At 35.8% G+C, this 27504-nt stretch overlaps 3 protein-coding genes across 3 annotated transcripts; 1 reads left to right on the top strand and 2 right to left on the bottom strand.

The window, feature by feature from the left end:
- Positions 1–7031: 7031 nt before the first annotated feature.
- LOC135150418 (uncharacterized) lies at positions 7032–9076 on the bottom strand. The gene is made up of 2 exons (XM_064086708.1): positions 8414–9076; positions 7032–7235 (listed from the first exon to the last, which is right to left on the bottom strand). Exons 1-2 carry the CDS (start codon positions 9074–9076, stop codon positions 7032–7034), a joined length of 867 nt encoding a protein of 288 aa, XP_063942778.1.
- Positions 9077–11966: 2890 nt separating this feature from the next.
- On the bottom strand, positions 11967–21456 carry LOC135150417 (uncharacterized). The gene is made up of 4 exons (XM_064086707.1): positions 17840–21456; positions 16171–16303; positions 15256–15564; positions 11967–12055 (listed from the first exon to the last, which is right to left on the bottom strand). Exons 1-4 carry the CDS (start codon positions 20480–20482, stop codon positions 11967–11969), a joined length of 3174 nt encoding a protein of 1057 aa, XP_063942777.1. The 5' UTR covers positions 20483–21456.
- Positions 21457–23862: 2406 nt separating this feature from the next.
- On the top strand, positions 23863–27262 carry LOC135150416 (protein FAR1-RELATED SEQUENCE 5-like). Its single transcript, XM_064086706.1, has 4 exons — positions 23863–23965; positions 24599–25331; positions 25593–25851; positions 26039–27262. Exons 1-4 carry the CDS (start codon positions 23863–23865, stop codon positions 27260–27262), a joined length of 2319 nt encoding a protein of 772 aa, XP_063942776.1.
- Positions 27263–27504: the final 242 nt, after the last annotated feature.

Here is a 27504-nt window from a genome sequence, read left to right as displayed (position 1 = left end):
CATTCTATCCAACATTTCATTGCCTTTTGTAAATCGTTGAATTGTTCGTTCAAGATCATTTTTATCATTGATTAAGGCATCAATCTTAGCATTTAAAATTCTTTCTTGTTCTCTGCAATGTGCTAAGATGTTGGAATGTTCATCCTTGATTTTGTAAGTTTCTATTTTGAACTCTTTTTCTTTTTCTTCAAGGATTCGAGCAATTTCAGTTTCGAGACTATCTTTTAGATAACTCGTAGTTGATCTTTCTTGAGTTAGCGACTCATTTTGGATTTTCAAATTTAATAGATCAACATGAAGCTTTTGAATATTTTCAGTTAATTGAAGCTTCTCATCTTTTATTTCTTCCGTTTCTAATATCAAGGAAACGTTCTCAATTTCCAATTTTGTAATTGCATCCTTGGATTTTATAAAGGAATCTTGAAGAGTTTTTATTTCTTCTTCAAGTTTAATATTTGATTCCTTTACCCGAGAAAACTCTTTTTGTTGAGTTTGATATATATCTTCAAGCTTTTCTTTCTCGGACCAAGTAGTGAGGAACAATTGATCAAGATAATCATAACGAGTATTTACTTCCACTAATAGCTTGATCAACTCACCTTTTTCCATATTTAATAAATTCAAACTAGAGAGTTTAAGAAAAGGAATATCAACTAAAGTTGGTGAAGAAGAACTTACCTCTTGGTTAGTAGTGGAGATATCCGTTGATGTAGAAGCATCCTCGATTGCCATCAAACATAGATTAACCACTTCTTCACTTGCTTCGGGAGATTCCTCATCTTCACTTAAATCCCAACCGTTTTCGGCCACGAGAATTCTACCCTTAGATAATTTAGGACATTCTCGTTTATAGTGACCCGGTTGTTTACACTCAAAGCACACATCTTGTGTTTCCTCCGGATTTTGTTCTTTTGGTTTTGGAGGAGTGTAAATATTATTGTTGCTCGTGTTGGCATTATTATAGCCATTCGGACTTTGATTATTTTTGCCTTTATAGCCCGAGTTGGTAGGAAAATTACTCTTATAGTTAGGAGAATAATTTTGAGAGTAATTAGGCCTTCCATTAGAGTTAAAAACTCTTTGTTGATTATTTGATTTAAGGAAGCCTTTTCCGTACCTTTGAGCTTTGCTTTGAAGCACACGACGAAGTTGTCTTGTTAGTAAAGCAATTTCGCTTTCATCAAGATTTTGAATTTCTTCGTTTAAATCTTCGTCATTTTCATCTTCATCGATTAATATGGATTTTAATGCCATATTTTTCTTCTTGTCTTCCACCTTGGGAACGACGATATCCGGAACATTATCTTCCTCGTAAGCACGAAGGTTTCCGAATAGATTATCGATGTGATAGTCATTGAGATTGTGCATTTCTTTAATAGTAGTGACTTTAACTTTCCAACTCGGAGGGAGAGATTTAAGAACCCGACGATTCTTTTCATTTTGAGTATAGTTCTTCCCGAGTTGAGATAATTCATAGATTATACGAGTAAATCTTGTTTCCATATCGATGATATTTTCTCCATCTTGGAGTTTAAAGTTCTCGTATTCTTGGATCAAAGTATCCATTCGAGAATCTTTTATGTCGGTAGTACCTTCATAGGTTACCACTAATTTGTTCCACATTTCTTGTGCCGACTTGCAATTGTTTACTCGTTTATATTCTTTTTCTGCAAGTGCACTTGTGAGAACCATTTCCGCTTTAGCGGCGATATTCATTCTATCTTCTTCTTCATGAGTATATTCACTTACTTTCTTTTCGATAGTAACATCGTCGACAATTTTAGTCGGAATAATTGTACCATCTTCTATGGCCATCCAAACTTTGACTCCTTGAGATCTTGCATATATTCTAAATCTCGTTTTCCAAGTAGCAAAGTTTGTACCATCAAATAGAGGAGGTCTAGAATTTGAGAGACCTTCACTACATCCGATGGCATTTATATAAGCCATACCGGATCTACTTTTTCTTGTGCTTGTAATTTCAAATAGCACGTTTAAAAGTAACCTGGCTCTGATACCAATTGTTAGGTCCGATACGAGGTTAATTAAGCTAGAAGGGGGGGTTGAATAGCTTAATCACCAATTTAAAAATTTTGCGGTGTTATAAAAAGTTTATCCCCTTTTTAAAACTTGTATCGAGAGATGAGCAGTATATATATGTGCGGAAGCAAAGAGCAAAGAAAGTAAAGTACCACACACAAGGATTTATCCTGGTTCGCGGTGGCTAACTCAACCGATGGAGTCCACTCACCCCTACTCCAGTCCCCGAGCTCCTCCCCGGACTCGAGATTTTCTCTACTATAAAGATACTCCTTTACAGTAGGCGGAGAAGCCTTTACAAATATATATCTTGGAGCGTAACTTCCCGTTACCTCCTCACTATAAATGTAAACTTACAAGACTCGTCTTGGAGCGTAACTCCCCGTCACCTCCTCAAAGTCGTTGTACCCCGGGTGTAGTCTTTGAACTTCTAAACTTTTGTGGGTCTTGGACAAAGGTCTTAGGTCTTGGGTCTTTCCTCTTCCTCACGGTGCGAAAACGAATAACTCCCCGTTACCCGTTTGGGACTTGGGTCTTGAAACGAAGATCACCTCACTTCACTTTTCCTCACTACAAAATTCAGAAAACAATATCTACGACAAATAACTTGGGTTTATAAAAAGAGTTTTTGGACTAGAAATGTCTAGGCCGAGTGTAGTAATATTCTATAAAGAATATTTATAACTTGTATACTTTTCGAGTGATAAATATTAAATCGAAGTATACGTTATTTTTACTCCAAATAAAAGATAATATATGAGTGGAGTAAAAGTATTCTTTCTTTGATAAATATACGATCTTGAAAATCAACGAATACTTGTATTTATAAACTCCGTGTAGATCGAATAAATTATATTCGGAGTTTTAAGTCTATTTAGGCTCGATGGCACAAGACTTATATAATTACTTCTTTATATGAAAATACGTCTATTTTCGAAGTAATATAATCGAGAAGTCTTTGCTTCTTTTCAATATAACTCTTCTCTTTTATATAGTCTTTCAAGACTAAATTAAATCAATGAAGTTCGTAGAGAGAGTTGAGATTTTCTTTAACTTTAGCACAAGCCAATATAAATTCCGCAAATCCAACAATACAATATTTATACACTTATAATGATAACAACTATAAAGTGCAGAAAGTATATAAATACGTATAGTAGGCTTATTTGATTATTAATCCCACGAAGCTCGAATGGTACTAGCGGGACTTAAACCAAGTAAGAAAAATAACGAAACAAGTTAATCGCGGAAAGTTAGATAAGGCGAGTTAAAGTACTAAATAAACGTTAAAGAAAATAAATAGTTTTTAGATCGTTTTCTTCCCAACGGAACACAAGGTGCTAGTAGGGAATTTGATCAAGCTTGATGTAATCGATTTGACCGTCGTCAAATACAAATCTCTTTTTCGAGATGTATACGACTTTTAGTTCGTATACAAAATAATACGAATCGATGTTCGTTTGTATAATATATATTTGAGAATATTAGATCGTATGATATAAAGGTTATTCTTGTATAATAAAACTCAAATATAACGAATCTTTAGTTCGTTAGAATATTTCACGAAACTTTAGTTCGTGTTGGTATATTTCGAATATCACGAATCTTTAGTTCGTGTTAGTAATTTATTCGAAATAATAAATCTCTTTTATTAGAGATATGAGATGAAGAGCTTTTGTAGAGAGTAGATCGATGATAATAACGAGCTCTTGTATAAATAAAACGGTCGGTTAAGACACGGATTAATGAAGCTAAAATATAACCACTTACGAAAAACGATCGGAAAGTTCGCCGGAAAAATTCGCCGGAGATTCGGTAGGACTATAAGCACACGGACGAATTTGGGCAGCCCTTCGGGAGGCAAGATGGTAGTGGTTAAGGAGCTAAAGTGGTGAGACAAAGCTTGGTTGGATGAACAAAAGCTTGTATAACTAAAACCTTGTGTATATATATATATATATATATATAAGAATGGAGGTTTTAGAGAAGAAGTATTTGTAGAGAGTGTTTGTAGATGAAAGAGAGAGTGTATACTTCAAAAATCTCAGCACTTCTATGGCTTTTAGCTTAAAAAAAATGGGTAGGGGTGGGGGTTTATTTATAGGAGGGGTTAGGTAGAATGAAGGGTTAGGATTAAATGTAAGTGTATGGTGAGATTGAGAGAGATGTGGCCAATTGTGAGCCAAGTTTGTTGGTTGGTGGGGAATTCAAGCATGTGCCACAATTCTCATCAGATTTTGAATATATATTAAACAATATAAACGCTTCGGTTTTAGCGATTAAATGCGTATCACGTATCGTTTAATAAATATGACGAATTTCCGAAAGTCTCCAATAAATTCAACCAAAAATATGATAAATCTCCAAATATTGGAAAATGAAATTCTGTGAAGTTTGGTGATTTTTGGTCAACTCTAGCTTGGTCAAACGCTCACTCGAAGTTTTGGACGACAGATAGAAAAACGTTACGAAACGAAAGTTCTCGAAAAATTACGAAACTTTTACCTAACATGCCTATACATATAAAAATGACATCCCCAAAGTTTCAAGTCATTCTAGCAAGTAGAAGTATTTTATCCGGAATTAAAACGATAAAAACTGCTTTTCGGAATACGATAAAATACAAAAATTCTTTTGATGATTTAAAAAAAAAGGAATTTGACTAAACTTTTGACTTGAATAAATACTATAAATATATTCCCTCAACGATAAAATAGTTTGGAGTGTTGGGAAGTATATTTGAGTATTTAAATAAATTTCCTTTAAAAAATAAGGAAATATATGAAAACCTGAAAAATTAGTATTTGGTCAAAACGAGTAGACCCTTGACTAGTTTTTGAAACCAAAATACTTAGAATATCGAGATTCATGATAAATCATGATTTTGATAATTTTGGAAAACATTCTAAGTATCACAATATTTTTCTCCGAAAAATAAGCAATTTGAGAGACCGAAGAGGAAATATTTTCCGAGATTATAAAAACTGATATTAATATTTGTAAGACCAAATATTAATGAGATGAGAGGGTAAATCTTTCTTTTGGATAGAAAATGATTTTTTTGGAAGGAAAGATTTATTTTTGAGTAATTAAAGTTAATTTATCCCGAAAAATAAGAAATTGATAAAATAGGGAATAAATCACTTTAAATACTAGATTTTGAAAATAATGTTACATGAAGCTTTTAAAGAATATCAACATGTGAAAATCCTTTTTCCCATCTTCATGTCAATTTGATTTTGCAATAGTAAGAGAGAGAAAATCGTAGAATGGCGATATTCCTCAGCATGTATATTGCACAGAAAATCTTTTAAAAGCATTTTGATACGGAAATCATTTTTCAAATCACTTGCTAAAATTAACCTTTCAGTTAGAAATAATCATTTAAATTAAATGTCCTATTGGGAGGATCTAGGTGATTTAAATTTTATGTTTATTTAATAAATACCAAAATAAATCAATATCGAAGATATCCTTTCAATCATGTCAATTTCAAAGAAGAGATTTTGTGTAGTGATTGTTGATGATTTTTCAAAGTTTACTTAGACTTTCTTCCTGCATTCTAAGGATGAAGCTGAGAAAATCATTATCAATCACATCAAGGCATTAGACAACAATCCAAATATTAAAGTTGAAAGAATTAGAAGTGACAATGGGACTGAATTTAAGAATTCGGCAATGAAAGAATTTTGTGAAGAAAAAGGAATCACACATGAGTTCTCTGCACCAAGAACTCCACAGCAAAATGGAGTGGTGGAAAGGAAAAACAGAACCTTGATTGAAGCTGCAAGAACCATGCTGAATGAAGCTCAACTACCAACCTATTTTTGGGCTGAAGCTGTTAACACTGCTTGCTTTCAATTAGCTCTATAAAGAAAAAAAGCCTTCAATTAGCTTTCTTCATGTCTTTGGATGCAAGGCTATGTTCTAAGGAACCAAGGTGAAAATCTTGGGAAATTTGAAGCCAAAGCAGATGAAGCTATTTTGGTTTGGATACTCTAATGGAAAATCATTTAGAGTTTATAATCTGAGAACTAACATTGTTATGGAATCAATCCATGTGGTATTTGATGATAAAAAGATTCAAGGTCTTTCAGATGAAGGATTTCATGACAATCTCAGATTTGAAAATGAAGGTGAAGGTGATCTGTATGATAGTGATGATTATGTAAAAGATTAGGGCTGAGCATTAGGTCGATTCGGTTCAGAACCGAACCGAACAGAGAAAACTGAAAATCGAATTATGCAGTTTTTTGAAACCAAACCGAACCGAATTATTATTCTAAACCGAACAGAACCAACCGAATTATTTCGGTTCGGTTTCGGTTTAAAAAAACTGAACTTTTCATTTGCAGGCAATTCTGGGCACTTCGAGTGTAAATCTATATTCCTGATTCCTACTTCTCTTTTATCTATCATATTAGTATGTGGTTCCGACCAAATTCAATGCTGCAGCGGACAGGGCAATACATCAAAACATAGAAACCATATTAACCGACAATATCATTATACCGAGTTCCTTTTTATGGTATTAAGACTCCTGCCATAAACAAAACTAAACTTGTTCAAATTTACCAGAACTTAACATTAGCCTGGCAGAGCAACATAAACAGTTTGTTTAAAAGAGAATAGAACAACGGAGCACATCACAGACTCACAGTCAGTCACACAATAAAAGATCGCTAATCACAGAAACTAGTAAAGCTTTACATTACTAATTACTAATATATAAAATCTATTTATTTTATATATAATAAAAAATTCGGTTATTTTGGTTCAAACCGAATTATTATATTCAAAACCGAACCGAACCGAAATTATTTTCCCAGCCTCGCTTGTACAGTTATTGAAACTGAAAGTTAATTGAAATTTATAAAATAATAAAACTAATATCGCATTCCCACTTATTAACCGTAAAACAGGACAGAGTTATATTTAATAACAAGCATAGGTAGAGAGAGAAATAGAGAGAGACCAGCTTCGCAATCTCTTCAAGAACAGAGGGTGACTTGATCCCCACCTTTAAGGATAGCTTGATAATAAGCAGAAGAATCAACAGATGGCTCCTCTTTCCCCTGCTGCTTTTTTCTTGTGCTATCTCTAGCATTCAATTCCTCTTGTAAATAACCTCCACCAACTTCATAACTAGCACTGCACTTATTCACCTTCTTCCTGTTATTTTGCTTCTTATTTTTCTGATCAAACTCAATAAATGATGAAGTTGAATAATCATACCTCCAATTTTGAGACGATCTTGTAGATAGTTAACGAGATTGGTACTCATTACATAGTATGCCAATCTTGTAGGAACAATCGGACCTTGGCTCCCTGAATTCCCCAAGCAAGTATTCGCCACCACGATCAGATCGTAGTGACTTGATACTTTTATTATGTCGCTTCTCCGTTTTAGCTTTGTACTCTTTGAATTTCTCAAAGCACTCAGACTTACGGCGCAACAAATAAATGTATCCATATCTAGAATAATCGTCAATAAAAGGGACGAAATACTCATAACCACCTCTTGCTTGGATATTCATGGGTCCACATAAATCAGAGTGAACCAATCCTAACACTTCTTTGGCTCTATTCCCCTTTGCCTTAAAAGGCCTATTGGTCATTTTACCTTCCAAGCAGGATTCACAAACTGGAAATGGCTCCACTGCCAATGAGCCTAAAGGCCCGTCTACTACCAGTCTTTGAATCCTCCTCAAGTTAATATGACCTAGTCTCAAGTGCCAAAGATATGTTTGGTTCAAACTAGAAGGTTCCTTTCTTTTATTAGAGGTAGAAGATGTGTATTCAATACCCTATGTTGTAGTTGCAGTGCGGGTTGATTAGGATTAATTATATACAAATTGTCTTGCAATGTACCAGAACATATAATCCGTTTATTCATCATAATAGAAACATTACGATCCAAACAAACATTATAACCATCCATAGCAAGTTTAGAAACCGAAATCAAATTCCTTCTAAAAGAAGGTACATAAAGACAATTGTTCAAAACCAAAATCCTATCAGAACCAAAAGATAAATGAATAACTCCTACTGCAACTACTGCTACTTTCGTAGCATCTCCCATGAACACGTAGATCTCACCATCTCTAAGCATTCTGGATTGCTGGAACCCCTGCATAGAGTTACAAACATGATCAGTGGCTCCAGTATCTACACACCAAGTGCTCGTAGATATAGCCGCTACAAATGTTTCTGTAACTAGAGAAAGAGACATACCAGTATCGTTTGTCTTCTTAGGAAGAGGACAATCCTTTTTCCAGTGACCCGACTGCTTGCACCGGTAGCACTTCCCCTTAGGCTTTTTCACACCACCTTGAACTCCCACTGCCTTCACAGCTTTCTGTGTCTGAGCCTTTTTCTTCTTCTTATTGCCTTTCGGCTTAGAGGAAGAACCTTTCTCAGCCACATTCACTTGAACACTCTGGCGAAATAACCCTTCAGCTGCCTGAAGTTCTGTCAGCAGTTCCGCAAGACTGTACTGCCTCTTGTTCATGTTGTAATTCAAGCGGAACTGCTCAAAACTCTTGGGCAAGCTCATAAGGATAATGTCAATCTGGGTTTCCCCGTCAAGCTCTGCACCAAGGATCTCTATCTCATTCAGATGTGACATCATCTTGAGAACATGATCCCTTACAGGTGTACCTTCAGCCATCTGAGTGTTCATTAAAGCCTTCATGGCTACTTGCCTAGCAGCCCTATTCTGATCTCCAAAAAGTTCTTTGAGATTAAAGAGCATATCCGAAGCAGTGGCCATAGCCTGATGCTGATGCTGCAAAACACCCGACATTGCTGCCAGAATGTAACATCGCGACATCTCATCAGCCTTTGTCCACCGCTTATAATACTCTTTCTCCTCATCAGGAGCATCAGCAGCGGGCTGCTCAGGCTTGGGTTCATAAGTGCAAAACTTGTACTCTTCAGCAGTCAACACAATGTCCAAATTACGTTTCCATTCAATATAGTTAGGTCCGGTAAGTTTGTTATCCTTAAGTATGGTGAACAGTGGATTAAACCCCATTATATCCTGAGAATCATGCATGAAAAAATCACATTACACATAAAGAAGGGTGCATAAAAAATTAAGTCCTATTGGTTCCTCTAACAATGATTAAAAATTAAATGCACTAACGTTTAAACACCATAAGTTTCTGGTACGTCACGATGGGTGACATGTATACCACCTAAATTTGTTTAAACGTTACTTCGGTCCTATTACTAAACAATAAGCCACGTTGGGGTGGTCTATATTATTTTTCATAGCTAAGTGTATACCATCATCAATTCTTAAATTACCCGAAACCTATGGAACTTGGTACGCCACGATGGGCGGCATGTATACCTTCCAATATTTCTGGAATAGAATACTTCAATTCAATATTCGTGTCTGGTTTGATTTCTAGGCAGTGAGGAGTCACATCGGTCTCACTTAATACCCATAAGCCTTCGAAATCGCCCCAAATCAGAGATAAAGAAAATCCGTATCTATTCGTATTAATTTAAGAAGTTTGTTCCAGTAATATCTATAACATTCTAGACACCATAAATTACATGCCACGATGGGTGACGTATACATAATTTATATTCGCCTTTATGTTAAATTACATACAAACAATGATGGAGACCATGGGATTTAATACCATATTAACTCCCTCTCTCACTTAGAATTTACTTTGAGGATTTTAATCTAGATGCATCGCCCTATGTTATTTCTTCGAAGTCCACATGCATACTATCATGGTTATAGCAACATAAAGAACACATAAAGAACATATAACATGGCAGCATACTAGCATGATTAAAGCATTAATTAAAAACATCCCTATGTCCATGTCATTCTAGCATGCGAAGGGTTAGTATCACATGGCATAACAACATAGACAAGAAACACATAGTAGCAATAATCAAGAAAAGGCAGAAATTATGTAAAACATAATGAAACACATCCACTATTATGGCCCCGGAAAAACAGCTTCGAAATCATCCTTCGAAAAATTCCGAAAATCTTCGAGAGCCCGTTTGGAGGCCTAAACAGCCTCAGAACGCCCTGAAAAACTGCACCAAATGGACTATGTCCATCCATTTGGAGCCTGTCCGTCTAGTTCTGCCGTCCCCGAAAAGGTATTATGCGCCCAAATCGGACATCGTATGCAAAAGTTACCCTAAATAGCAGCGGCAACAGATCGCAGCAGCGGAAGATCTCTGTTTCTTGCAGCCCAGTTGATCAAACAATTACATACAAATTGTACAGGTGAACCAGCCTATTCTATTACATCAGATCATAATCTAAAACAATTACAAATTGAATTACAAGATTAAACTATCACGATCAACCCTCGTGATTTACAACAGCCACGATAAACCACGTGGAATCCAAACATAACAGAATAATTAAAACACGGCCATAATAGTGGACAATGACCTGCATCACAGAATCATTATATACATGCATATATAATCATGACATGGACTACATATCATAAATCGCAGAACCGCAACCTCGCTCTGATACCATTGTAGGAACAATCGGACCTTGGCTCTGCGTTTTATGATATTAATTAAAAGTTCAAACAGAATATTAACCTTAATCGCTACGGCGCAAGCGATTCAAATCCACGTCTTCTACTGTATACCTTGATTCTCCTTGGACGAAGTGTGGCCTTCGATCTCCCAAGGTGCGCCTCTCCTTAAAGCTCCGAAAACCCAAAACCCTAGTTGTCTCCTTGAGAAAAACGTCTGCCTCTCTCTGACTCTAGGATTAATTCGTTTTGGTGTGTCTTTCAGCTTTAGGAGAACGAGAATATATATAGGCTACAGCAGGGATCATGGATCATTAGGTCAGGCCTTCCAATGACATTCCGGGCCAGGCCCAATGTCATTAAATATTAATTCTATCCACTAAAGAACTAATATTTGCACTACCTTTCCTAATTCCATAAATTAATTATTTAATTCGGCTCCCATATTAATTGCTTATAAATTCCCCATGTTTAAGATATCGCATGTCCATTAATTAAATTGATTTCTGACAATTAATTTAATCAATATCTTTTATCCTTGATCATCCACTCAACCTTATAATTATGCAAGAACAAATCTGCCTGCAGGACTAAAGCATAATTATCTTTATGAGCTTTCAAGAGGACATCATCACCCGAATATATTTTTCGGACACGGTTTCCTTTTATAGTCAATATCCCACTTTGTATATAATATCATTGCCCAATACATAAATTCGTAATTTAAAATAAATTACTTAATTTATGAGTCAAGGCATGTGCATTAAATACAAGTGTCAATCACTATATCCGGATTAAGAACTTAAGCATTAATAACATCATAGAATCTTAGTTCTTTATTGTTAGAATTAAAGAAACAATTATTCTACTATTTTGATCCCGTTCAATATACACAAAGTATATAAGCATTATTCAATAGTCAAGATAAACTATTTCCAAATAATACTTCAGTCATTCCAGTGTTTTGTCTAACACCACCTCGACTGTGAACCTTTATTATATTATATAAGGAGTCTAACAATCTAATCTTCTGCTATCCCATTTGATACTAGATTGTCTACAATATATAATATACAGACAATGTGAAAACATGCATTGAAGATTCTCAAATAATTGTTATATACTTCAAACGAATATTTTAGTATAACCCTAACAAATCTCTCGCAGCACTCAATTCTTACATGAACAAATTTATATTTTAGACAATTAAAAATGTATTTCTGAAGACAAAAGCAATACTGGCTCAAAATATACCAAGGACAAATTTACAAGGGTTAAAGTCATGAAATAAATTTAAGACAGAAAAAAGTTTTACTTATTCCATCAAATTGCGAACTACTAAAGATGGTCTAGGCAAGCCATGAGATGAAGTAGCACTTTGCACTCCCCCTGTTATTGGAGTTCTAAATAGTCCAGCCCTTGAGCTTCCCCAGTTCCGCTTTCATATCCTACTACAGGCGGCAAAAAATCTGATCTCCTGTCTGTATTATTAAAGAACACACTAAACAAATATTCCACATAATTAAAGAGAACCCTAAACAAGGACCCATATATACAAGAGATACAAATCACGCACAGTAGCACAATATTAACCCAAATAGCCCTAAAAATCAGTAGCTAGCCCTCATATATATACAAGAAGACCCAAACCAAAAAATTTCATATATACACAATAGTATAATATTAACCCAAAAAGCAACTGATGTGCTCAAAATATGATTTTGAAATTAATCGCAAGTGCACGATCCTGTTTTAGTAATATAAGATTCGTTCCAAGGACTAAATTTATTTTCGCGAAAACCTTAATTTTTAACTTAATCAAATTAGACCAAGAGATTCTGAAGTTTTTGATTAATCTAAATTAATAATTAAAATTGAAGATTAAAAGAAAACATTTAGCGGAAAAAACAAGATGAAACAAAACATTATAAATTAAAACACTACGTAAACTAGAAATGAAAAACAAATATTTGAAGTAACGATTATCTAATGATTGTAATAATTAATCTAATGATTAAATAATGATTACATAATAATTAAAAGGAAAATTAAAAATTAAAAAAAACAAGCAGGTGTAAGGCAGAGTGGAAACAGAGTCGTGTAAACGGCTGAACAGAGGTGAGCAAACAGACACGCGGAGCGGGGGACCTGAACACAAATCATATCCCGTCGGAATTCATGGAGATGCCTGGAATAGCCTAAATCTCACCGGAAAATTGATTTGACCGGAAAATAAAGCCATTCCAACTATGACAAATAAAAGCCCACTAACCTCTAAACAAGATTTGACACTAATTTCTACTCTAAACTAACCATTTCTTACCAAAACAAGATCCAAATCAAGCCAAAACAACTCCAAATTATACCAAACTTTAAATCTAACCTACATAAAATATAACTAACCAAAACCCACTAACCTCAAGTCAAAATCATAAACTAAAATTTACACCAAAAAGCCCCAAAATCAAGAACAAAGAGAACACCAAATCTTACCAAACTAACTCCAAATCACACAAAACTTCAAAACAAGCTTATCTACCAAGTCTCTAACAAACCCCATCAAACTACAAGCTAAAATCAAAATCTAGAATACTAAATCATTGAACCCACTAATAATATTGAGAATTAAAAGGGGCTCAATCTAAATACTAAAAAATGCAAGCTTAAAACATATAATTAGGCTCCTTTCAATCCACAAGTAATTTTGAGTCTCATGTGGTTAGAGAAAGATTTCATAGCCTAGAAGTAAAAGTAAAGAGCAAGATTTAAGAACAAAAATGAATACTTGTATTGATATAATAAAAGTGTTTACAAATTTAGAGTGCTACTACTAGATCTACTACATAAAAGAGAGGCTACTAAAAATATGAAATCCTAGGTAGGTCCTTACAAGTAAAGAGAAGGGGGTATTTATAACTAAAGAATTAGGGTTTAGGGGTAGGGTGGCTCAATCTTGACCATCCATGTGCCTTGTGTGTTGGGAAGTTTGTGGCCCTCCATGTGTCCCTTGCCAACTCTTTTTTTCTTTCTTCTTTTCTTTTCCCTTTTCTTCTTTTTCTTGCATTTACTCTTCTTTCTTTATTTATCTACAATTTCCTGAAATAAAATAAATAAGCGATTAATACTACGAAAATAAACAAAAAATAGGCACTTAAATTTGCAAAAATATGGACTAATCAAACTTCCCCATACCTATCTTTTGCTCGTCCTCGAGTAAAAATCAAAAGAAAAGAAATAAACTAAGAAAACTAAATGCAATTCCTAGGCTCCTTTTCGTAGGCGTGACGGGTGATTTTAGGTTCACCAACCCGTTAAACTCGTAGACGATCTCTACAAGAGGAGTTTTGTCTCCTAAGGGTTTACAGAAGATATACCCATAAAATCTTTGAGACATTCTAGCAAGTGTCTACTCGACTCTACTCTAATTTCGTTGGTGTTAACAAAAAGCGTTTTTAAGGAAAATACGACTTAAAGACTCATCTACTAATAATCAAGATACAGTTGTCTCTAATCTATTTGAATCGACTCAAAAATTTACTAGAAATCCAAGGAGTGTAAGTAATTTAAGGCCTTTGATGGATCCTAATCGTCTAAGAACACTTTCTCTTTTTCAACCAATTTTGAACTGACCCAATCTCTATCGAAACAAATATCTAGCCAAACTTCACAAACTCTTATTCTTTTTTTTTTCTTTTTTTTTTGTTTCTTTTTTTGCATTGACTTTATTTTGTCCGTTTTCTTAGGCAAACAATGTTACCCATGTAGCGAGCTTTAGGTCAGTGACTCCCAAACCAAACGGTCTTAGGGCACTAGGTTTTGAAATCCCCCTACGGACTTAATTGCTCGAGTAACAAAGGCCACAAAACGAGACTAGCCAACCTACTTTTGCCCATTTATCTAAAGATTTTATCTATAAAGAACAATGGGTATTGAAGCAGTTATCCTTTTTTTTTTTTTTCTATCTCTCTTTTTTTTTTCTATTTTTTTTTCTTTTTTATTCGCAAAGGTTCGATTCGACATTGTTTCAACATGTGGGTTCTCTCTCAGGTATCGAATAATATCACTAGACAATCTCTCCATCAAAGGTCTCGTGCAAAAGTGTGTGCCATCTTGGAATTTAGAGTACAAATCGGTCGATACAAGTTTCAAAAAGATAACCCTACTCGACTACGTTCAAATTATCTAAAATACACTACATATATATACTTTTCGAAAACATGCTAAACACCAACTACTCCTAAAGTTCGAGTGAGGGAAAGACAACTTTGCTAAAACATCTCTATTTTTGGAATTTTTCTAATATTTCATTTTTTTTAGGGTTTTCATTTTTTTAGAATTACACTAAAGCCCTCCCCATACCTAAATCATGCATTGTCCTCAATGTATGCAAAAGAGAATTGAAATGTAAGAGAAAAGAGGAAAAATACCTGAATAGGAGATGAAGGGATTTTTATTATCTACTGAAGCAACTTACGTGATCAAGGGTCGATGAGGTGGACGACCTCTTCCTCCGAATCAACAGGCAATTCTAAAAATGGTTTAAGGCGTTGACCATTAACTTTAAAAACATTACCATTTTTAGGATCCTGAATTTCAATAGCACCGTGAGGAAACACAACTTGAACAATGTAAGGACCGTGCCATCTAGAACGCAACTTTCCGGGAAACAAATGAAGCCTAGAGTTGTAGAGAAGAACTTTTTGGCCGGGAGAAAATGATTTTCTCAAAATAGTTTTATCATGGAAGGCCTTGGTTCTCTCTTTGTAAATTTTGGCATTTTCGTAGGCATCGTTCCTAAGTTCGTCTAACTCGGTCAATTGTAACTTCCGATGACTACCGGCGGTGGATAAGTCGAAGTTTAATTCTCTAATGGCCCACATGGCCCTATGCTCTAGCTCAACCGGCAAATGGCAAGCTTTACCATACACGAGTCTATAAGGAGACATTCCTAAGACGGTCTTAAAGGCGGTCCGATAGGCCCATAAGGCGTCTATCAACTTGGTTGACCAATCCTTCCTATTTGAGTTGACCGTCTTTTCTAAGATTTGCTTAATTTGCCGGTTCGACGCCTCTACTTGGCCACTAGTTTGAGGATGATAAGGGGTAGCAAGCCTATGAGTGATGGAGTACTTCTTAAGAAGTGACTCGAATTGACGGTTTTTGAAATGTGTCCCTTGGTCACTAATGATAGCCCTAGGTGTACCAAATCGAGAAAAGATATTCTCTTTAAGGAAGCGAAGGACAACTTTGTTGTCATTGGACCGGGTCGGAATGGCTTCTACCCACTTAGAAACGTAATCAACCGCGAGAAGTATGTAGAGGTGGCCAAACGAGCTAGGAAATGGGCCCATGAAATCTATGCCCCACACATCAAAGAGCTCTATAACAAGGATTGGGCTCATAGGCATCATGTTCCTCCTAGTGATTCTTCCTAAATGTTGACACCTATTACAAGCGAAACAATACTCGGCGGCATCCTTAAACAACGTAGGCCAATAAAAACCGCATTGGAGGATTTTAGCGGCGGTCTTTTTCGCACTAAAATGACCTCCACATGCTTGATCGTGACAAAACGAGAGGATGCTATGAAACTCACTATTTGGGACACACCTCCTAATGATTTGATCGGGGCAATGTTTAAAGAGGTAAGGGTCGTCCCAAAAGAAATGTTTCACTTGAGAAAAGAACTTGGCTTTATCATTTTTGGACCATGTCGAGGGAATGTCACCGGTTGCTAGGTAATTGACTATGTCGGCGAACCAAGGGAGAGTGGAAATTGAGAGAAGGTGATCATCGGGAAATGACTCGCTTAAGGGCAAGTCGTTAGTGGATTCAACCACTAATCGAGAGAGATGATCGGCGACAACATTCTCACAACCTTTCTTATCCCTAATCTCTAAGTCAAACTCTTGGAGCAACAAAACCCATCTAATTAAGCGGGATTTTGAGTCTTTTTTCGAGAAAAGATACTTAAGAGCGGCATGGTCGGTGTAAACAATGATTTTAGACCCGATAAGATAAGAGCGAAATTTTTCTAAGGCAAAGACTACGGCTAGAAGCTCCTTCTCGGTGGTAGAGTAATTGAGTTGGGCATCATTTAAGGTCTTACTAGCGTAGTAAATGACATGTGGCCTCTTATCTATTCGTTGTCCTAAAACCGCTCCTATCGCATAATCGGATGCGTCACACATAAGCTCAAAAGGTTGACTCCAATCGGGAGACTTCATGATCGGGGCCGAAGTCAATTCTCTCTTAAGGTCTTCGAAGGAATGAACACACTCGTTTGTGAACTCGAATTTGACATCCTTAGCTAGAAGGTTGGTCAAAGGTCGGGCCTTTTTGCTAAAATCTTGGATGAATCTACGATAAAATCCCGCATGTCCAAGGAAAGAACGAATTTCCTTAACGGACTTGGGAGGAGGGAGATTAGCTATTAGGTCGACCTTAGCCTTGTCTACTTCGATTCCTTTTTCAGAAATTTTGTGTCCTAAAACGATTCCCTCCTTAACCATGAAATGACATTTCTCCCAATTTAACACTAAATCCGTTTCCTCACATCTTTTCAACACTCGATCTAGATTGTTAAGGCATTGGTGAAAAGATGGACCAAAGATGGAAAAGTCATCTATGAAGACTTCTAGAAAGTCACCTATCATTTTCGAGAAGATGCTAGTCATGCACCTTTGGAACGTGGACGGGCCCGTGGTTAGGCCGAAAGCTAGACGTCTATAAGCGAAGGTTCCAAAAGGGCAAGTGAAAGTGGTCTTTTCTTGGTCTTCGGGTGCAATCGGGATTTGAAAATATCCCGAGTAACCATCTAAGAAGCAATAAAACGCATGACCCGCTAACCTCTCTAGCATTTGATCGATAAAGGGCAAAGGAAAATGATCTTTCCTAGTGATGGCATTGAGCTTCCTAAAATCTATGCACATTCTCCAACCGGATTGAACACGGGTTGGAACTTGCTCATTGTTCTCATTGGTCACCAAAGTAATGCCCGACTTTTTAGGCACTACATGAACGGGACTCACCCACTTACTATCGGAAATGGGATAAATGATCCCATTGTCTAAGCACTTAAGAATCTCTTTCTTAACTACCTCCATCATGGGAGGATTCAACCTCCTTTGAGGTTCTCTCACGGGCTTTGCATCTTCTACCAAATGAATCCTATGTTGGACAATCGCTGGGCTAATTCCTTTAATGTCCGAGATGCTCCACCCTATCGCTCCCTTATGCTTTCTAAGGATTCCTAAAAGCTCTTCCTCTTGTGACGTAGTCAAATTAGAGGCAATGATAACAGGATACGAGTCGTTAGGGCCTAGAAAAGCATACTTAAGAGTGTCGGGAAGAGGTTTAAGTTCTAACTCCGGCGGTTGTGACTCAACGGTTTTCTTAGGTAAAGGCAAATGCTCGGGTTCAACATCACGCTCTTGATTCGTTGTAGGAATGGTAGATTCTAACATTTGGTTGACCTCATGTGTGTAGTCGGAAACATCCCAATCCTCTCCAAAATGTTTTAAGCAAAATTCAAGGGCATCTTTAGGATTCATGAGATCTTGATCAACTATTTCATCAATTAGATTAACGTCCAAATGTTGATCATAGAAATCATCGGATTGTTTCCCTACATGAAATATGTTGAGGTCGATTGTCATGTTACCAAATGTTAGCTTCATTAAGCCGTTCCTACAATTAATCAAAGCGTTGGATGTAGCTAAAAAGGGTCGTCCTAGGATGATGGGAATTTGATTCTTCGGGTTTCTAACCGGTTCGGTCTCTAGGACGACGAAATCTACGGGAAACACAAAGTCACCTACTTTAATTAGCACATCTTCGATCATTCCCTTAGGAATTTTCACGGATCGATCGGCTAATTGAAGTGTGACATTGGTTTGTCGGAGCTCCCCTAAACCTAAGGCTTGGTAGACAGAATATGGAAGGAGATTAACACTAGCCCCTAAATCAAGTAACGCCTTATCCACAAAAGTTTCTCCTATGACACATGAAATTGTAGGACAACCGGGGTCCTTGTATTTCACGGGAATTTGGTTTGAGAGAATAGAACTAATGTGAGACGTAAGGAAAGCTTTCTTAGGAACATGGTTGGTTCTCTTATGGGTACATAACTCCTTAAGACACTTAGCATATGAAGGAATTTGTTGAATTGCATCTAAAAGGGGTATGTTGACCTTGACTTGCTTAAACACTTCCAAAATCTTCTCCATTTGAGCCGATTGCTTAGGTGAAATAAGTCTTTGTGGGTAAGGGACTCTCGGTTTATAGACTACTTCACTTTGCAACTCGGGTTCCGGGTTTGGGTCACTCGACTCCTCACGGGCTTTTGAACACTCGGGTTTGTCATGATTAATGGTAGTGCGGGGTGGACTTTGGTTAGAAGTCGAATCCCCTTTCTTACCGAGGTTCTCACCAACTTGGGTATCAACTTGTTTTCCCGACCTAAGAGAAATGACCGAATGCACATTATCCGGGGGTCTTTGATTAAGAGGAAATTTCGGGTTCACCTCGGGTTGGCTCGAGAATTTGTTCTTTTCTCGTTCACACAACGTGCTTGCTAATTGACTCAATTGGGACTCTAACTTAGAGACGGCTTGCACATTAGAATGCAAAAGTTGCCTATCTTGAGTTAAAGTTTGCATGAAAGTTTGTTGGGATTGGGTCAAGTTAGTTTGCGATTTCACTAAGGCCTCTATGCTCTTTTCTAAGGAATTGAGTCTCTTATCCGAATCATTAAAACCGGGAGGATTTAACGGAGCTTGACTCGGGTTTTGATAATTCGGAAAAGAATTGGGATTGGGCCTAGGAAAATTAGGTTGTGGAGTTTGAAAGTTTTGACCTTGGTTCCACGAGAAATTCGGGTGATTCTTCCACCCAGGGTTGTAGGTTGGTGCAAACGGGTCATTTCTAGGCTTGGGTTGGAACATCGCGTTCACTTGCTCAAAATCATGAGATTGTTGGATCTCGGGATGGGGAGCATTATAGTTCGGGAACATAGACATAGATGAGGGGCCACTATGAGACTCTAAAGCTTCGAGTCTCTTAGTAAGGGTTGCTAATTTGGCATCAGTTGCCACATTGTTTCCTATCGAGTGCAGACCCCTAGAGCTAGACGCCTCGATCGATTTTTTAGGTTCCCTAGTAGACTCCCATAACATTGTTTTCTCGGCTAAGTCCTCGAAAAATTCCCACCCTTGGTCCTCATCTTTCTCCATGAATTTGCCTTGGCACATAGACTCTAATAAAGCGGTGGTTTGACTATCTAAGGCCTCGTACACAATCTTACAAAGTCTCCATTTCTCTATTCCATGGTGGGGGCATTGTGATAAAAGATTTTTGAAACGGTCAAAGAATTTCCAAAAAGACTCATTTTCCCTTTGATGGAATTGGTTTATCTCATTTGTAATTCGAGTTGTTTTATGGTTTGGAAAATACTTTTTAAGAAAATTTACCACAAATCCCTCCCAAGTGGAAATAGAATTGACGGGAAGACTATACAACCATTTTTTAGCGTTTTCTTTTAAAGCAAAGTTGATTAGTCTAAGCCGAATGGAATCTTCGCTCAATTGTTGGAGTTTTTGCAAACCGCAAACCTCCTCAAATTCTTGGATAAAAAGATAGGGATCCTCACCTTCACTCCCTAAAAATTTAGGCAACATGCTAATGTGATGTGCCTTAATCTCGAAATTGTTCCCATTAACGGGAGGAAGGGTGATGCATGATGGTTGAGCGGAACGGGAAGGGTAACAACGGTCTTTAAGAGACAACGCCATGTTTACTATCGGTTCGCTAGCTTCTATGGGTTCGGAGTCCGAAGAGGACGAAGAAGGAATTTCGATGATCGGTCTAACTAATCTAGACGATTCGCTCCTAACCCAAGTAGTTCGCATAAACTAGATAGTAAACACGTAGCAAATAAGTGCGAAGAATTAAAACAAACAAAAGAAAGGGTGTAAAAGTGAAAAAAAAACTTAATTCTAGGGTTCCCTAATAAAAATAAACTAGACCTTGCTCCTAACGTTAAGGACCACCAAAAACTCGATAAATCCAAAATTATTCGGACCGGTCTGGCCAGTTTGGAGCAGGCATTGCCAAGAGGCCAATCTCCGCGCTTAGACACCAAACCTTAATCGGCCAGGTAAGCTTTCGCTTGCCTTAGACACCGAAAAGTCGGAATAATTAAAGATTACCTCGTTTTTTAGGTACCTTCTTAATTGAGCGCGAAACCTAGGGGCTAATGTCTAATCCAATTTTATTAAAGGCTAGGTAAATGCAAATGAAGAAATTAGGTCGTTGTGGGCCAAGGAAAGAGTGATGAAATCCCTTCCCTTATCTTGTGAGTGGGTTTTGCCCTTAAGATTTATTTAAAATGATGCACCACACAACGAGATAATTAAAGCGATAAACAACTATGGATTCTTAAACTACGTGTCCTAATCTAGAGAAAGAAAGAAATTAACGTACCTTGGGGTCCTCCAGCGATCACCACAATTTAAGGTACGAAAATTTAAAAACAAAAATTAAAAACTAGATGATGTGCCCTAAGTGATTAAATGCATGATGCAACACATATGTAATTCTATCTAATATTTTTGGATTTTAAAATTTTTAATTTGTTTGTGATTTTTTTAATTTTCAATTTTTTTGTGATTTTCTAAATAAAATAAATTGAAATAGGAGAGAGATACAAGTTACCCAAGCAAGCTTCCAATACTCCAAGAATATTCTCCACTTATTCCAAGCTAGCTCATACTCTTCCAATTTCCTAAAATTCAACAAAAAAAAGAAGTGAGAGAATATAAATAAAAAAAAAAAAAAACTAATCCGAAAAATTAAAAATTAAGGCGCGAAAATTAATTTTAGTCCCCGGCAGCGGCGCCAAAAAAACTTGATGTGCTCAAAATATGATTTTGAAATTAATCGCAAGTGCACGATCCCGTTTTAGTAATATAAGATTCGTTCCAAGGACTAAATTTATTTTCGCGAAAACCTTAATTTTTAACTTAATCAAATTAGACCAAGAGATTCTGAAGTTTTTGATTAATCTAAATTAATAATTAAAATTGAAGATTAAAAGAAAACATTTAGCGGAAAAAACAAGATGAAACAAAACATTATAAATTAAAACACTACGTAAACTAGAAATGAAAAACAAATATTTGAAGTAACGATTATCTAATGATTGTAATAATTAATCTAATGATTAAATAATGATTACATAATAATTAAAAGGAAAATTAAAAATTAAAAAAAACAAGCAGGTGTAAGGCAGAGTGGAAACAGAGTCGTGTAAACGGCTGAACAGAGGTGAGCAAACAGACACGCGGAGCGGGGGACCTGAACACAAATCATATCCCGTCGGAATTCATGGAGATGCCTGGAATAGCCTAAATCTCACAGGAAAATTGATTTGACCGGAAAATAAAGCCATTCCAACTATGACAAATAAAAGCCCACTAACCTCTAAACAAGATTTGACACTAATTTCTACTCTAAACTAACCATTTCTTACCAAAACAAGATCCAAATCAAGCCAAAACAACTCCAAATTATACCAAACTTTAAATCTAACCTACATAAAATATAACTAACCAAAACCCACTAACCTCAAGTCAAAATCATAAACTAAAATTTACACCAAAAAGCCCCAAAATCAAGAACAAAGAGAACACCAAATCTTACCAAACTAACTCCAAATCACACAAAACTTCAAAACAAGCTTATCTACCAAGTCTCTAACAAACCCCATCAAACTACAAGCTAAAATCAAAATCTAGAATACTAAATCATTGAACCCACTAATAATATTGAGAATTAAAAGGGGCTCAATCTAAATACTAAAAAATGCAAGCTTAAAACATATAATTAGGCTCCTTTCAATCCACAAGTAATTTTGAGTCTCATGTGGTTAGAGAAAGATTTCATAGCCTAGAAGTAAAAGTAAAGAGCAAGATTTAAGAACAAAAATGAATACTTGTATTGATATAATAAAAGTGTTTACAAATTTAGAGTGCTACTACTAGATCTACTACATAAAAGAGAGGCTACTAAAAATATGAAATCCTAGGTAGGTCCTTACAAGTAAAGAGAAGGGGGTATTTATAACTAAAGAATTAGGGTTTAGGGGTAGGGTGGCTCAATCTTGACCATCCATGTGCCTTGTGTGTTGGGAAGTTTGTGGCCCTCCATGTGTCCCTTGCCAACTCTTTTTTTCTTTCTTCTTTTCTTTTCCCTTTTCTTCTTTTTCTTGCATTTACTCTTCTTTCTTTATTTATCTACAATTTCCTGAAATAAAATAAATAAGCGATTAATACTACGAAAATAAACAAAAAATAGGCACTTAAATTTGCAAAAATATGGACTAATCAGCAACCAAATATAGCATATATACATCAATAAAAGCTTACCAACTCAAGAAATAAGCTCCAATCGACTGATTAAGCTCAAGCTTCGAGCACTCGAAATAGAGCAGCTAACAGCTCTTGGAGCTCGGGACTGAAGAAGTAGGGGCAGAATCGAGGTTGTACAGCTCTTGGAGCGCCTAAACTCAGACGGAGACAATGAACATTCATGAATCGACGTCGCGTGATTTCTAGGGTTCTTGAGCAAAAGAGTCGGGAGCTTTTTGTTTTAATCTGAGTGGGTTGTGTCTGAATGTTTTGTGTATGTGTGTTATGTTTTAAGTTTGTTTTTATTATTTAATGTTATGTTTTTGATTTATATTTTTAATGTGTTGGGTGATTTTAATTTATGTGTGTGTGTGTGGGAGTAGTTTTAATTAGTTTAATATTTTAATTTAGGGAAATAGTTATAATTTTTAATATTTAAAAGTTATTATATATATGATTTAATTTGTTTATTTTAATGATTTTTAATATTTTAAATATATATATATATATATATATATATATATATATATATATAGGGCTTTGTTCAATGGAGAACCATCTTATATGGAGTCTCGTGGAAAACCCCCTCCATTAATCTGGACCGTTAGATCTAAATCATATCTAACGGCTGTTCATAAACAATGTTCAATTAGGAAACTGACTCTTTCTCTCTCTCGCTCTGTCCGTTATTTTCGTTATTTGCCGTTATTTCATCTCTCTCTCGCTCTATATCTCGCGCGATTTATGATCTCGCGCGATTTCGATCGCTGCTCTCCATCTCGCTTTCTTTCTATCTCTTATACTATCTCTCTTCATCCTCGCGCTGAATCGTCGTTTGTTTCTCTAACTTCGTCCTTGTCAGTGGATTGAAGCTATCGGATATGGAGATTTCGTCAAATCAAACTGTGTTTTGCTCGAATCAAGCTCAGTTTTCCTCAAATCAAGCTAATTTTCGCGAAGTTGCTGACATTCAATCATCATCAGGTTTGAATCAATAGATCTACTTTATGCATAAATAATACTGAAATAAGTTTTTGAAGATAAAAATTTGATTTTTATGGTGCTACTATAGAATCGAATAAGATTTTGTTATTAAATTTTGTTGCCGCTGTAGAATCATATAAGCTTTTCCGAATTATCCGTGTGTGTTGTTGCTGATAGATAATGTTGATGAGATTATATGAGATACTGATGATTATTGTAAGAAACAGCTAGGAACTTTCAAATTTATACTTTTTGTATTCATTTTTTGATGTTTAATATTGTTGTTGTTTGTAGATACTGATGAGTTGTTACCAGTTCCTGATGATTATTCTCATCAGGAACTGACATAGAATAAAATTATGTTAATGAGATGATTATGTTATAGAATCATATCATACAATCAAAATTTTGTATATGAATGCTTCTATTATAGAATCTATAAATTGAATATATATTTTTATTCTCCAATACTGATGAGTTGTTATCAGGTCCTGATGATTATTCTCATCAGGATTTGACATAGAATGAAATTATATTAATGAGATTATTATATTATAGAATCATATGATATATTCAAAATTCTGTATATGTTAGAATGTTATATGATGACATATTTTTTTATTATTTTTGCAGGCAATTCTGTTTATATTGATGTTGTTGATAATGTTTGTGATACTACTGTTCATGATTTTGTTGAGGATTGCTTAGAAGGTTTTGATGAGTCAATTAGTAGAAGCTCTAAAGTGTGGAATCCTAAAGTTTCTGATGACAAACTTAAACCATATCCTGGTCAACTGTTTAAAGACATTGAGTCGGCTTTTAAGTTCTATACTGATTATGGCAGAGATGGTGGATTTGAGGTTCGTAAATCAACACAAAAAGTCAGGAATGGTATTATAGTTACCAAGTACATAATTTGTTCTAAAGGAGGGCATCACGATACATCCATGACAAAGGATGTTGATGTTAATTCAGAATCATCTCATGCATCAAATAGTGTTCAACTGCAAGTCAAGAGGAGGAAGACGGTGACAAAGAGATGTGACTGTCGAGCAAAAATTATTCTCAAGTACAATGGTTTCAATGCGTATGTTATTTCGTCATTTATCGAAGGTCACAACCATCGTCTAGCATCGCCATCAGGAAAAGAATTTCTACTTTGTAATCGATCTATGACTTCATTTCAGCGCCGATTTGTTCTAGATGCTGCGAAATCAAACATAGGCTCGTATAGAGCTCACAATTTGTTCAAGTCGATATCAGGATCCTACTCTGAAGTTGGGGCAACCGCTGTTGATTTTCAAAACTGGATGAGAGATATAAAATTATATATTGGCAAACATGATTCTGATATGCTGATACAGAAGTTTCAAAACAAAAGGGACGTATCAGATGGAGGATTTTTTTTCGAATATCAGACGGATTCAAACGGTCATCTTACCCGTCTTTTTTGGGCTGATATTTAAGGACGTAGGAGTTATGAAGTTTTTGGTGATGTTGTATCTTTTGATGCAACATACCGTACCAATAAGTAAGTTTGATATGCAGTTTAATTTTATTTTGCAAATTATGAGTTTTTTGAATAATTTCATTGTTATCTAATTTTACAATTTTTTTGGTGTGAAAGGTATGGAATGGTATTCGTGCCTTTTATTGGAGTAGATAATCATTGGAAGAGTGTTACTTTTGCTTCTGCATTACTAAATCATGAGAATGCAACAAATTTCACGTGGGCTTGTGAGATGTTTCTTCAAGCATTTGGCCGTCCACCAAAATGTATAATAACTGATCAGTGTCTTGGGATGAAAGTTGCAATTGCTAATACATTCCCACATTCTATTCATCGTTATTGTATGTGGCATATAATGCAAAAGTTCCCTGCCAAGGTATAATCATCCTTGATTCTATTGTAGAATTTATTGATTTCTCTTATTACATATTTTTATGAAAATGTTTTAGGAAAAAATTCCACTTCAGAATCATATATTGTATTATTTTAAGTTAATTTTTTGTTATTTATGATTAATTCTCTGCATGGTCCCTTATCAGTTGTTTTTGATATTGTGAATGTAGGTTGGTCCTGTGTTCTGTGCAGAAACGGGATTTATGGAAAAACTCAATAAGTTTGTTTGGTCCTCACATTTGACTGTTCCTGAGTTTGAAAAAGGTTGGGATGATGTGCTTAAGGAATTTGGATTAAGCGAACATGTCTGGTTGAAAGAGATATATGCAATGAGGGAATCATGGATTCCTGCTTTCTTTGCGGACAAGCCAATGGGAGCCTTATTGAGAACAACCTCAAGGTCAGAGAGCAGTAATTTCTACTTTAATCATTTCGTCCAAAAAGGGGATACTCTTTCAGAGTTCTACTTGTGTTATGAGAGTGCTATTGACAAACAAATTCATGACCAAAACAAATTGAACACCACTGACAAGAATTGTATTCCACAATCTATTACTGAGAAGGCTATTGAAAAGCATGCAGCTTGCCTTTATACTCGAAGTATGTTTTATAAGGTTCAAAAACAAATAAAAGCCAGTTGCTTTCATATCAGTCTTGGTGGGCAACCAATTGTTACTGATGGCGTGAATAAATATTTACTTTGTGATAAGAGCTTGAATGGTAAGTTGTTTGAGGTTGAATTTTGTTTGTCAACATATGATATTAGCTGTTCCTGCAAGCTGTTTACCAGAGTAGGCTATCTGTGTCGTCATTGTTTCTATTGTTTGAGTTTGTGGGGTGTTGATAAAATCCCACATCAGTTCATATGTAAGCGTTGGATGAGGAATGCAGAGAGATTTTGCAAATTGAAGTTTACTGATGAAAGCGAATGTGCTACTGATGGTCATATCAGTAGAGAAATTGCAATGAGGATATGGACAGAGTATCGAGCTTGTGTTGATAATGTTTGCAATAACCAGAAAGGTTTAGAGTATTTGTTGGATGAGATGAAGTGCTTGAGGATTAGAGTTGAAGAGAAATTTGATAAACGTCCGACAACAAAAGATGATATGCTGGAAGAGATTTTTGGTGTGAGGCCTTCAGGTTCAAGTAATGTACTTCCATCACTGCCAAGTAACAACAAAGGATGTCGTAAAAGAATTGTTGGTGCTGCAGAGTTAAGTCGTGATGGGAAGAAAAGACCAACCAGGACATGTAAATTTTGTCATACTCTTGGGTATCATGATTCATGCAACTGTCCGAAGAAACTCCTTGTTAATCAGCAGATTCCAACTATTCCTAATATACAAATATCTCTTAGTCCTAGCTTTTACTCTCAAAATATGACTAGTTAGTATGTATAGTTAGTAGTTACTCTCAAAATGTAGATATGTTTTGTGTTGTTAGTATTTTGTGATGAAGAAATATTGTTGTTTGGTGATTCAGAATGTGAAGAGTTTTAATATTTTTGATATAATCAGTATTTTTTTTATTAGATTAATTTTGTGTATTGATTTTTCAAGTATCATTGTGTTGGAGTTGATTTTTTGATTCTAATGTAGAGTCAGTTGACTTGTCATGTTGTAATACTGATGAA

Source organism: Daucus carota, chromosome 2, assembly GCF_001625215.2.
Source record: "Daucus carota subsp. sativus chromosome 2, DH1 v3.0, whole genome shotgun sequence".
In the NCBI taxonomy this organism is placed as follows: Eukaryota; Viridiplantae; Streptophyta; class Magnoliopsida; order Apiales; family Apiaceae; genus Daucus; species Daucus carota.
The sequence above is the reverse complement of the archived record's forward strand: the minus strand, read 5'-3'. Positions and strand labels throughout refer to the sequence as shown.

What these genes read in the sequence shown, in the direction of transcription:
- LOC135150418 (XM_064086708.1), bottom strand. Translation starts at nt 9,076, where the DNA reads ATGGGGTTTAATCCACTGTTCACCATACTTAAGGATAACAAACTTACC. An exon ending in AAGGCAATAAGAAGAAGAAA is followed by an intron (nt 7,236 to 8,413) that starts AAGGCTCAGACA and finishes GAGTTTGATCAG; the next exon opens with AAAAATAAGAAGCAAAATAA.
- LOC135150417 (XM_064086707.1), bottom strand. Translation starts at nt 20,482, where the DNA reads ATGCGAACTACTTGGGTTAGGAGCGAATCGTCTAGATTAGTTAGACCG. An exon ending in TAGGAGGTGTGTCCCAAATA is followed by an intron (nt 15,565 to 16,170) that starts GTGAGTTTCATA and finishes CCAAGTTGATAG; the next exon opens with ACGCCTTATGGGCCTATCGG. An exon ending in AAAAGTTCTTCTCTACAACT is followed by an intron (nt 12,056 to 15,255) that starts CTAGGCTTCATT and finishes TTAATAATACAG; the next exon opens with ACAGGAGATCAGATTTTTTG.
- LOC135150416 (XM_064086706.1), top strand. Translation starts at nt 23,863, where the DNA reads ATGGAGATTTCGTCAAATCAAACTGTGTTTTGCTCGAATCAAGCTCAG. An exon ending in TCTGATATGCTGATACAGAA is followed by an intron (nt 25,332 to 25,592) that starts GTTTCAAAACAA and finishes TTGGTGTGAAAG; the next exon opens with GTATGGAATGGTATTCGTGC. An exon ending in TGCAAAAGTTCCCTGCCAAG is followed by an intron (nt 25,852 to 26,038) that starts GTATAATCATCC and finishes TTGTGAATGTAG; the next exon opens with GTTGGTCCTGTGTTCTGTGC.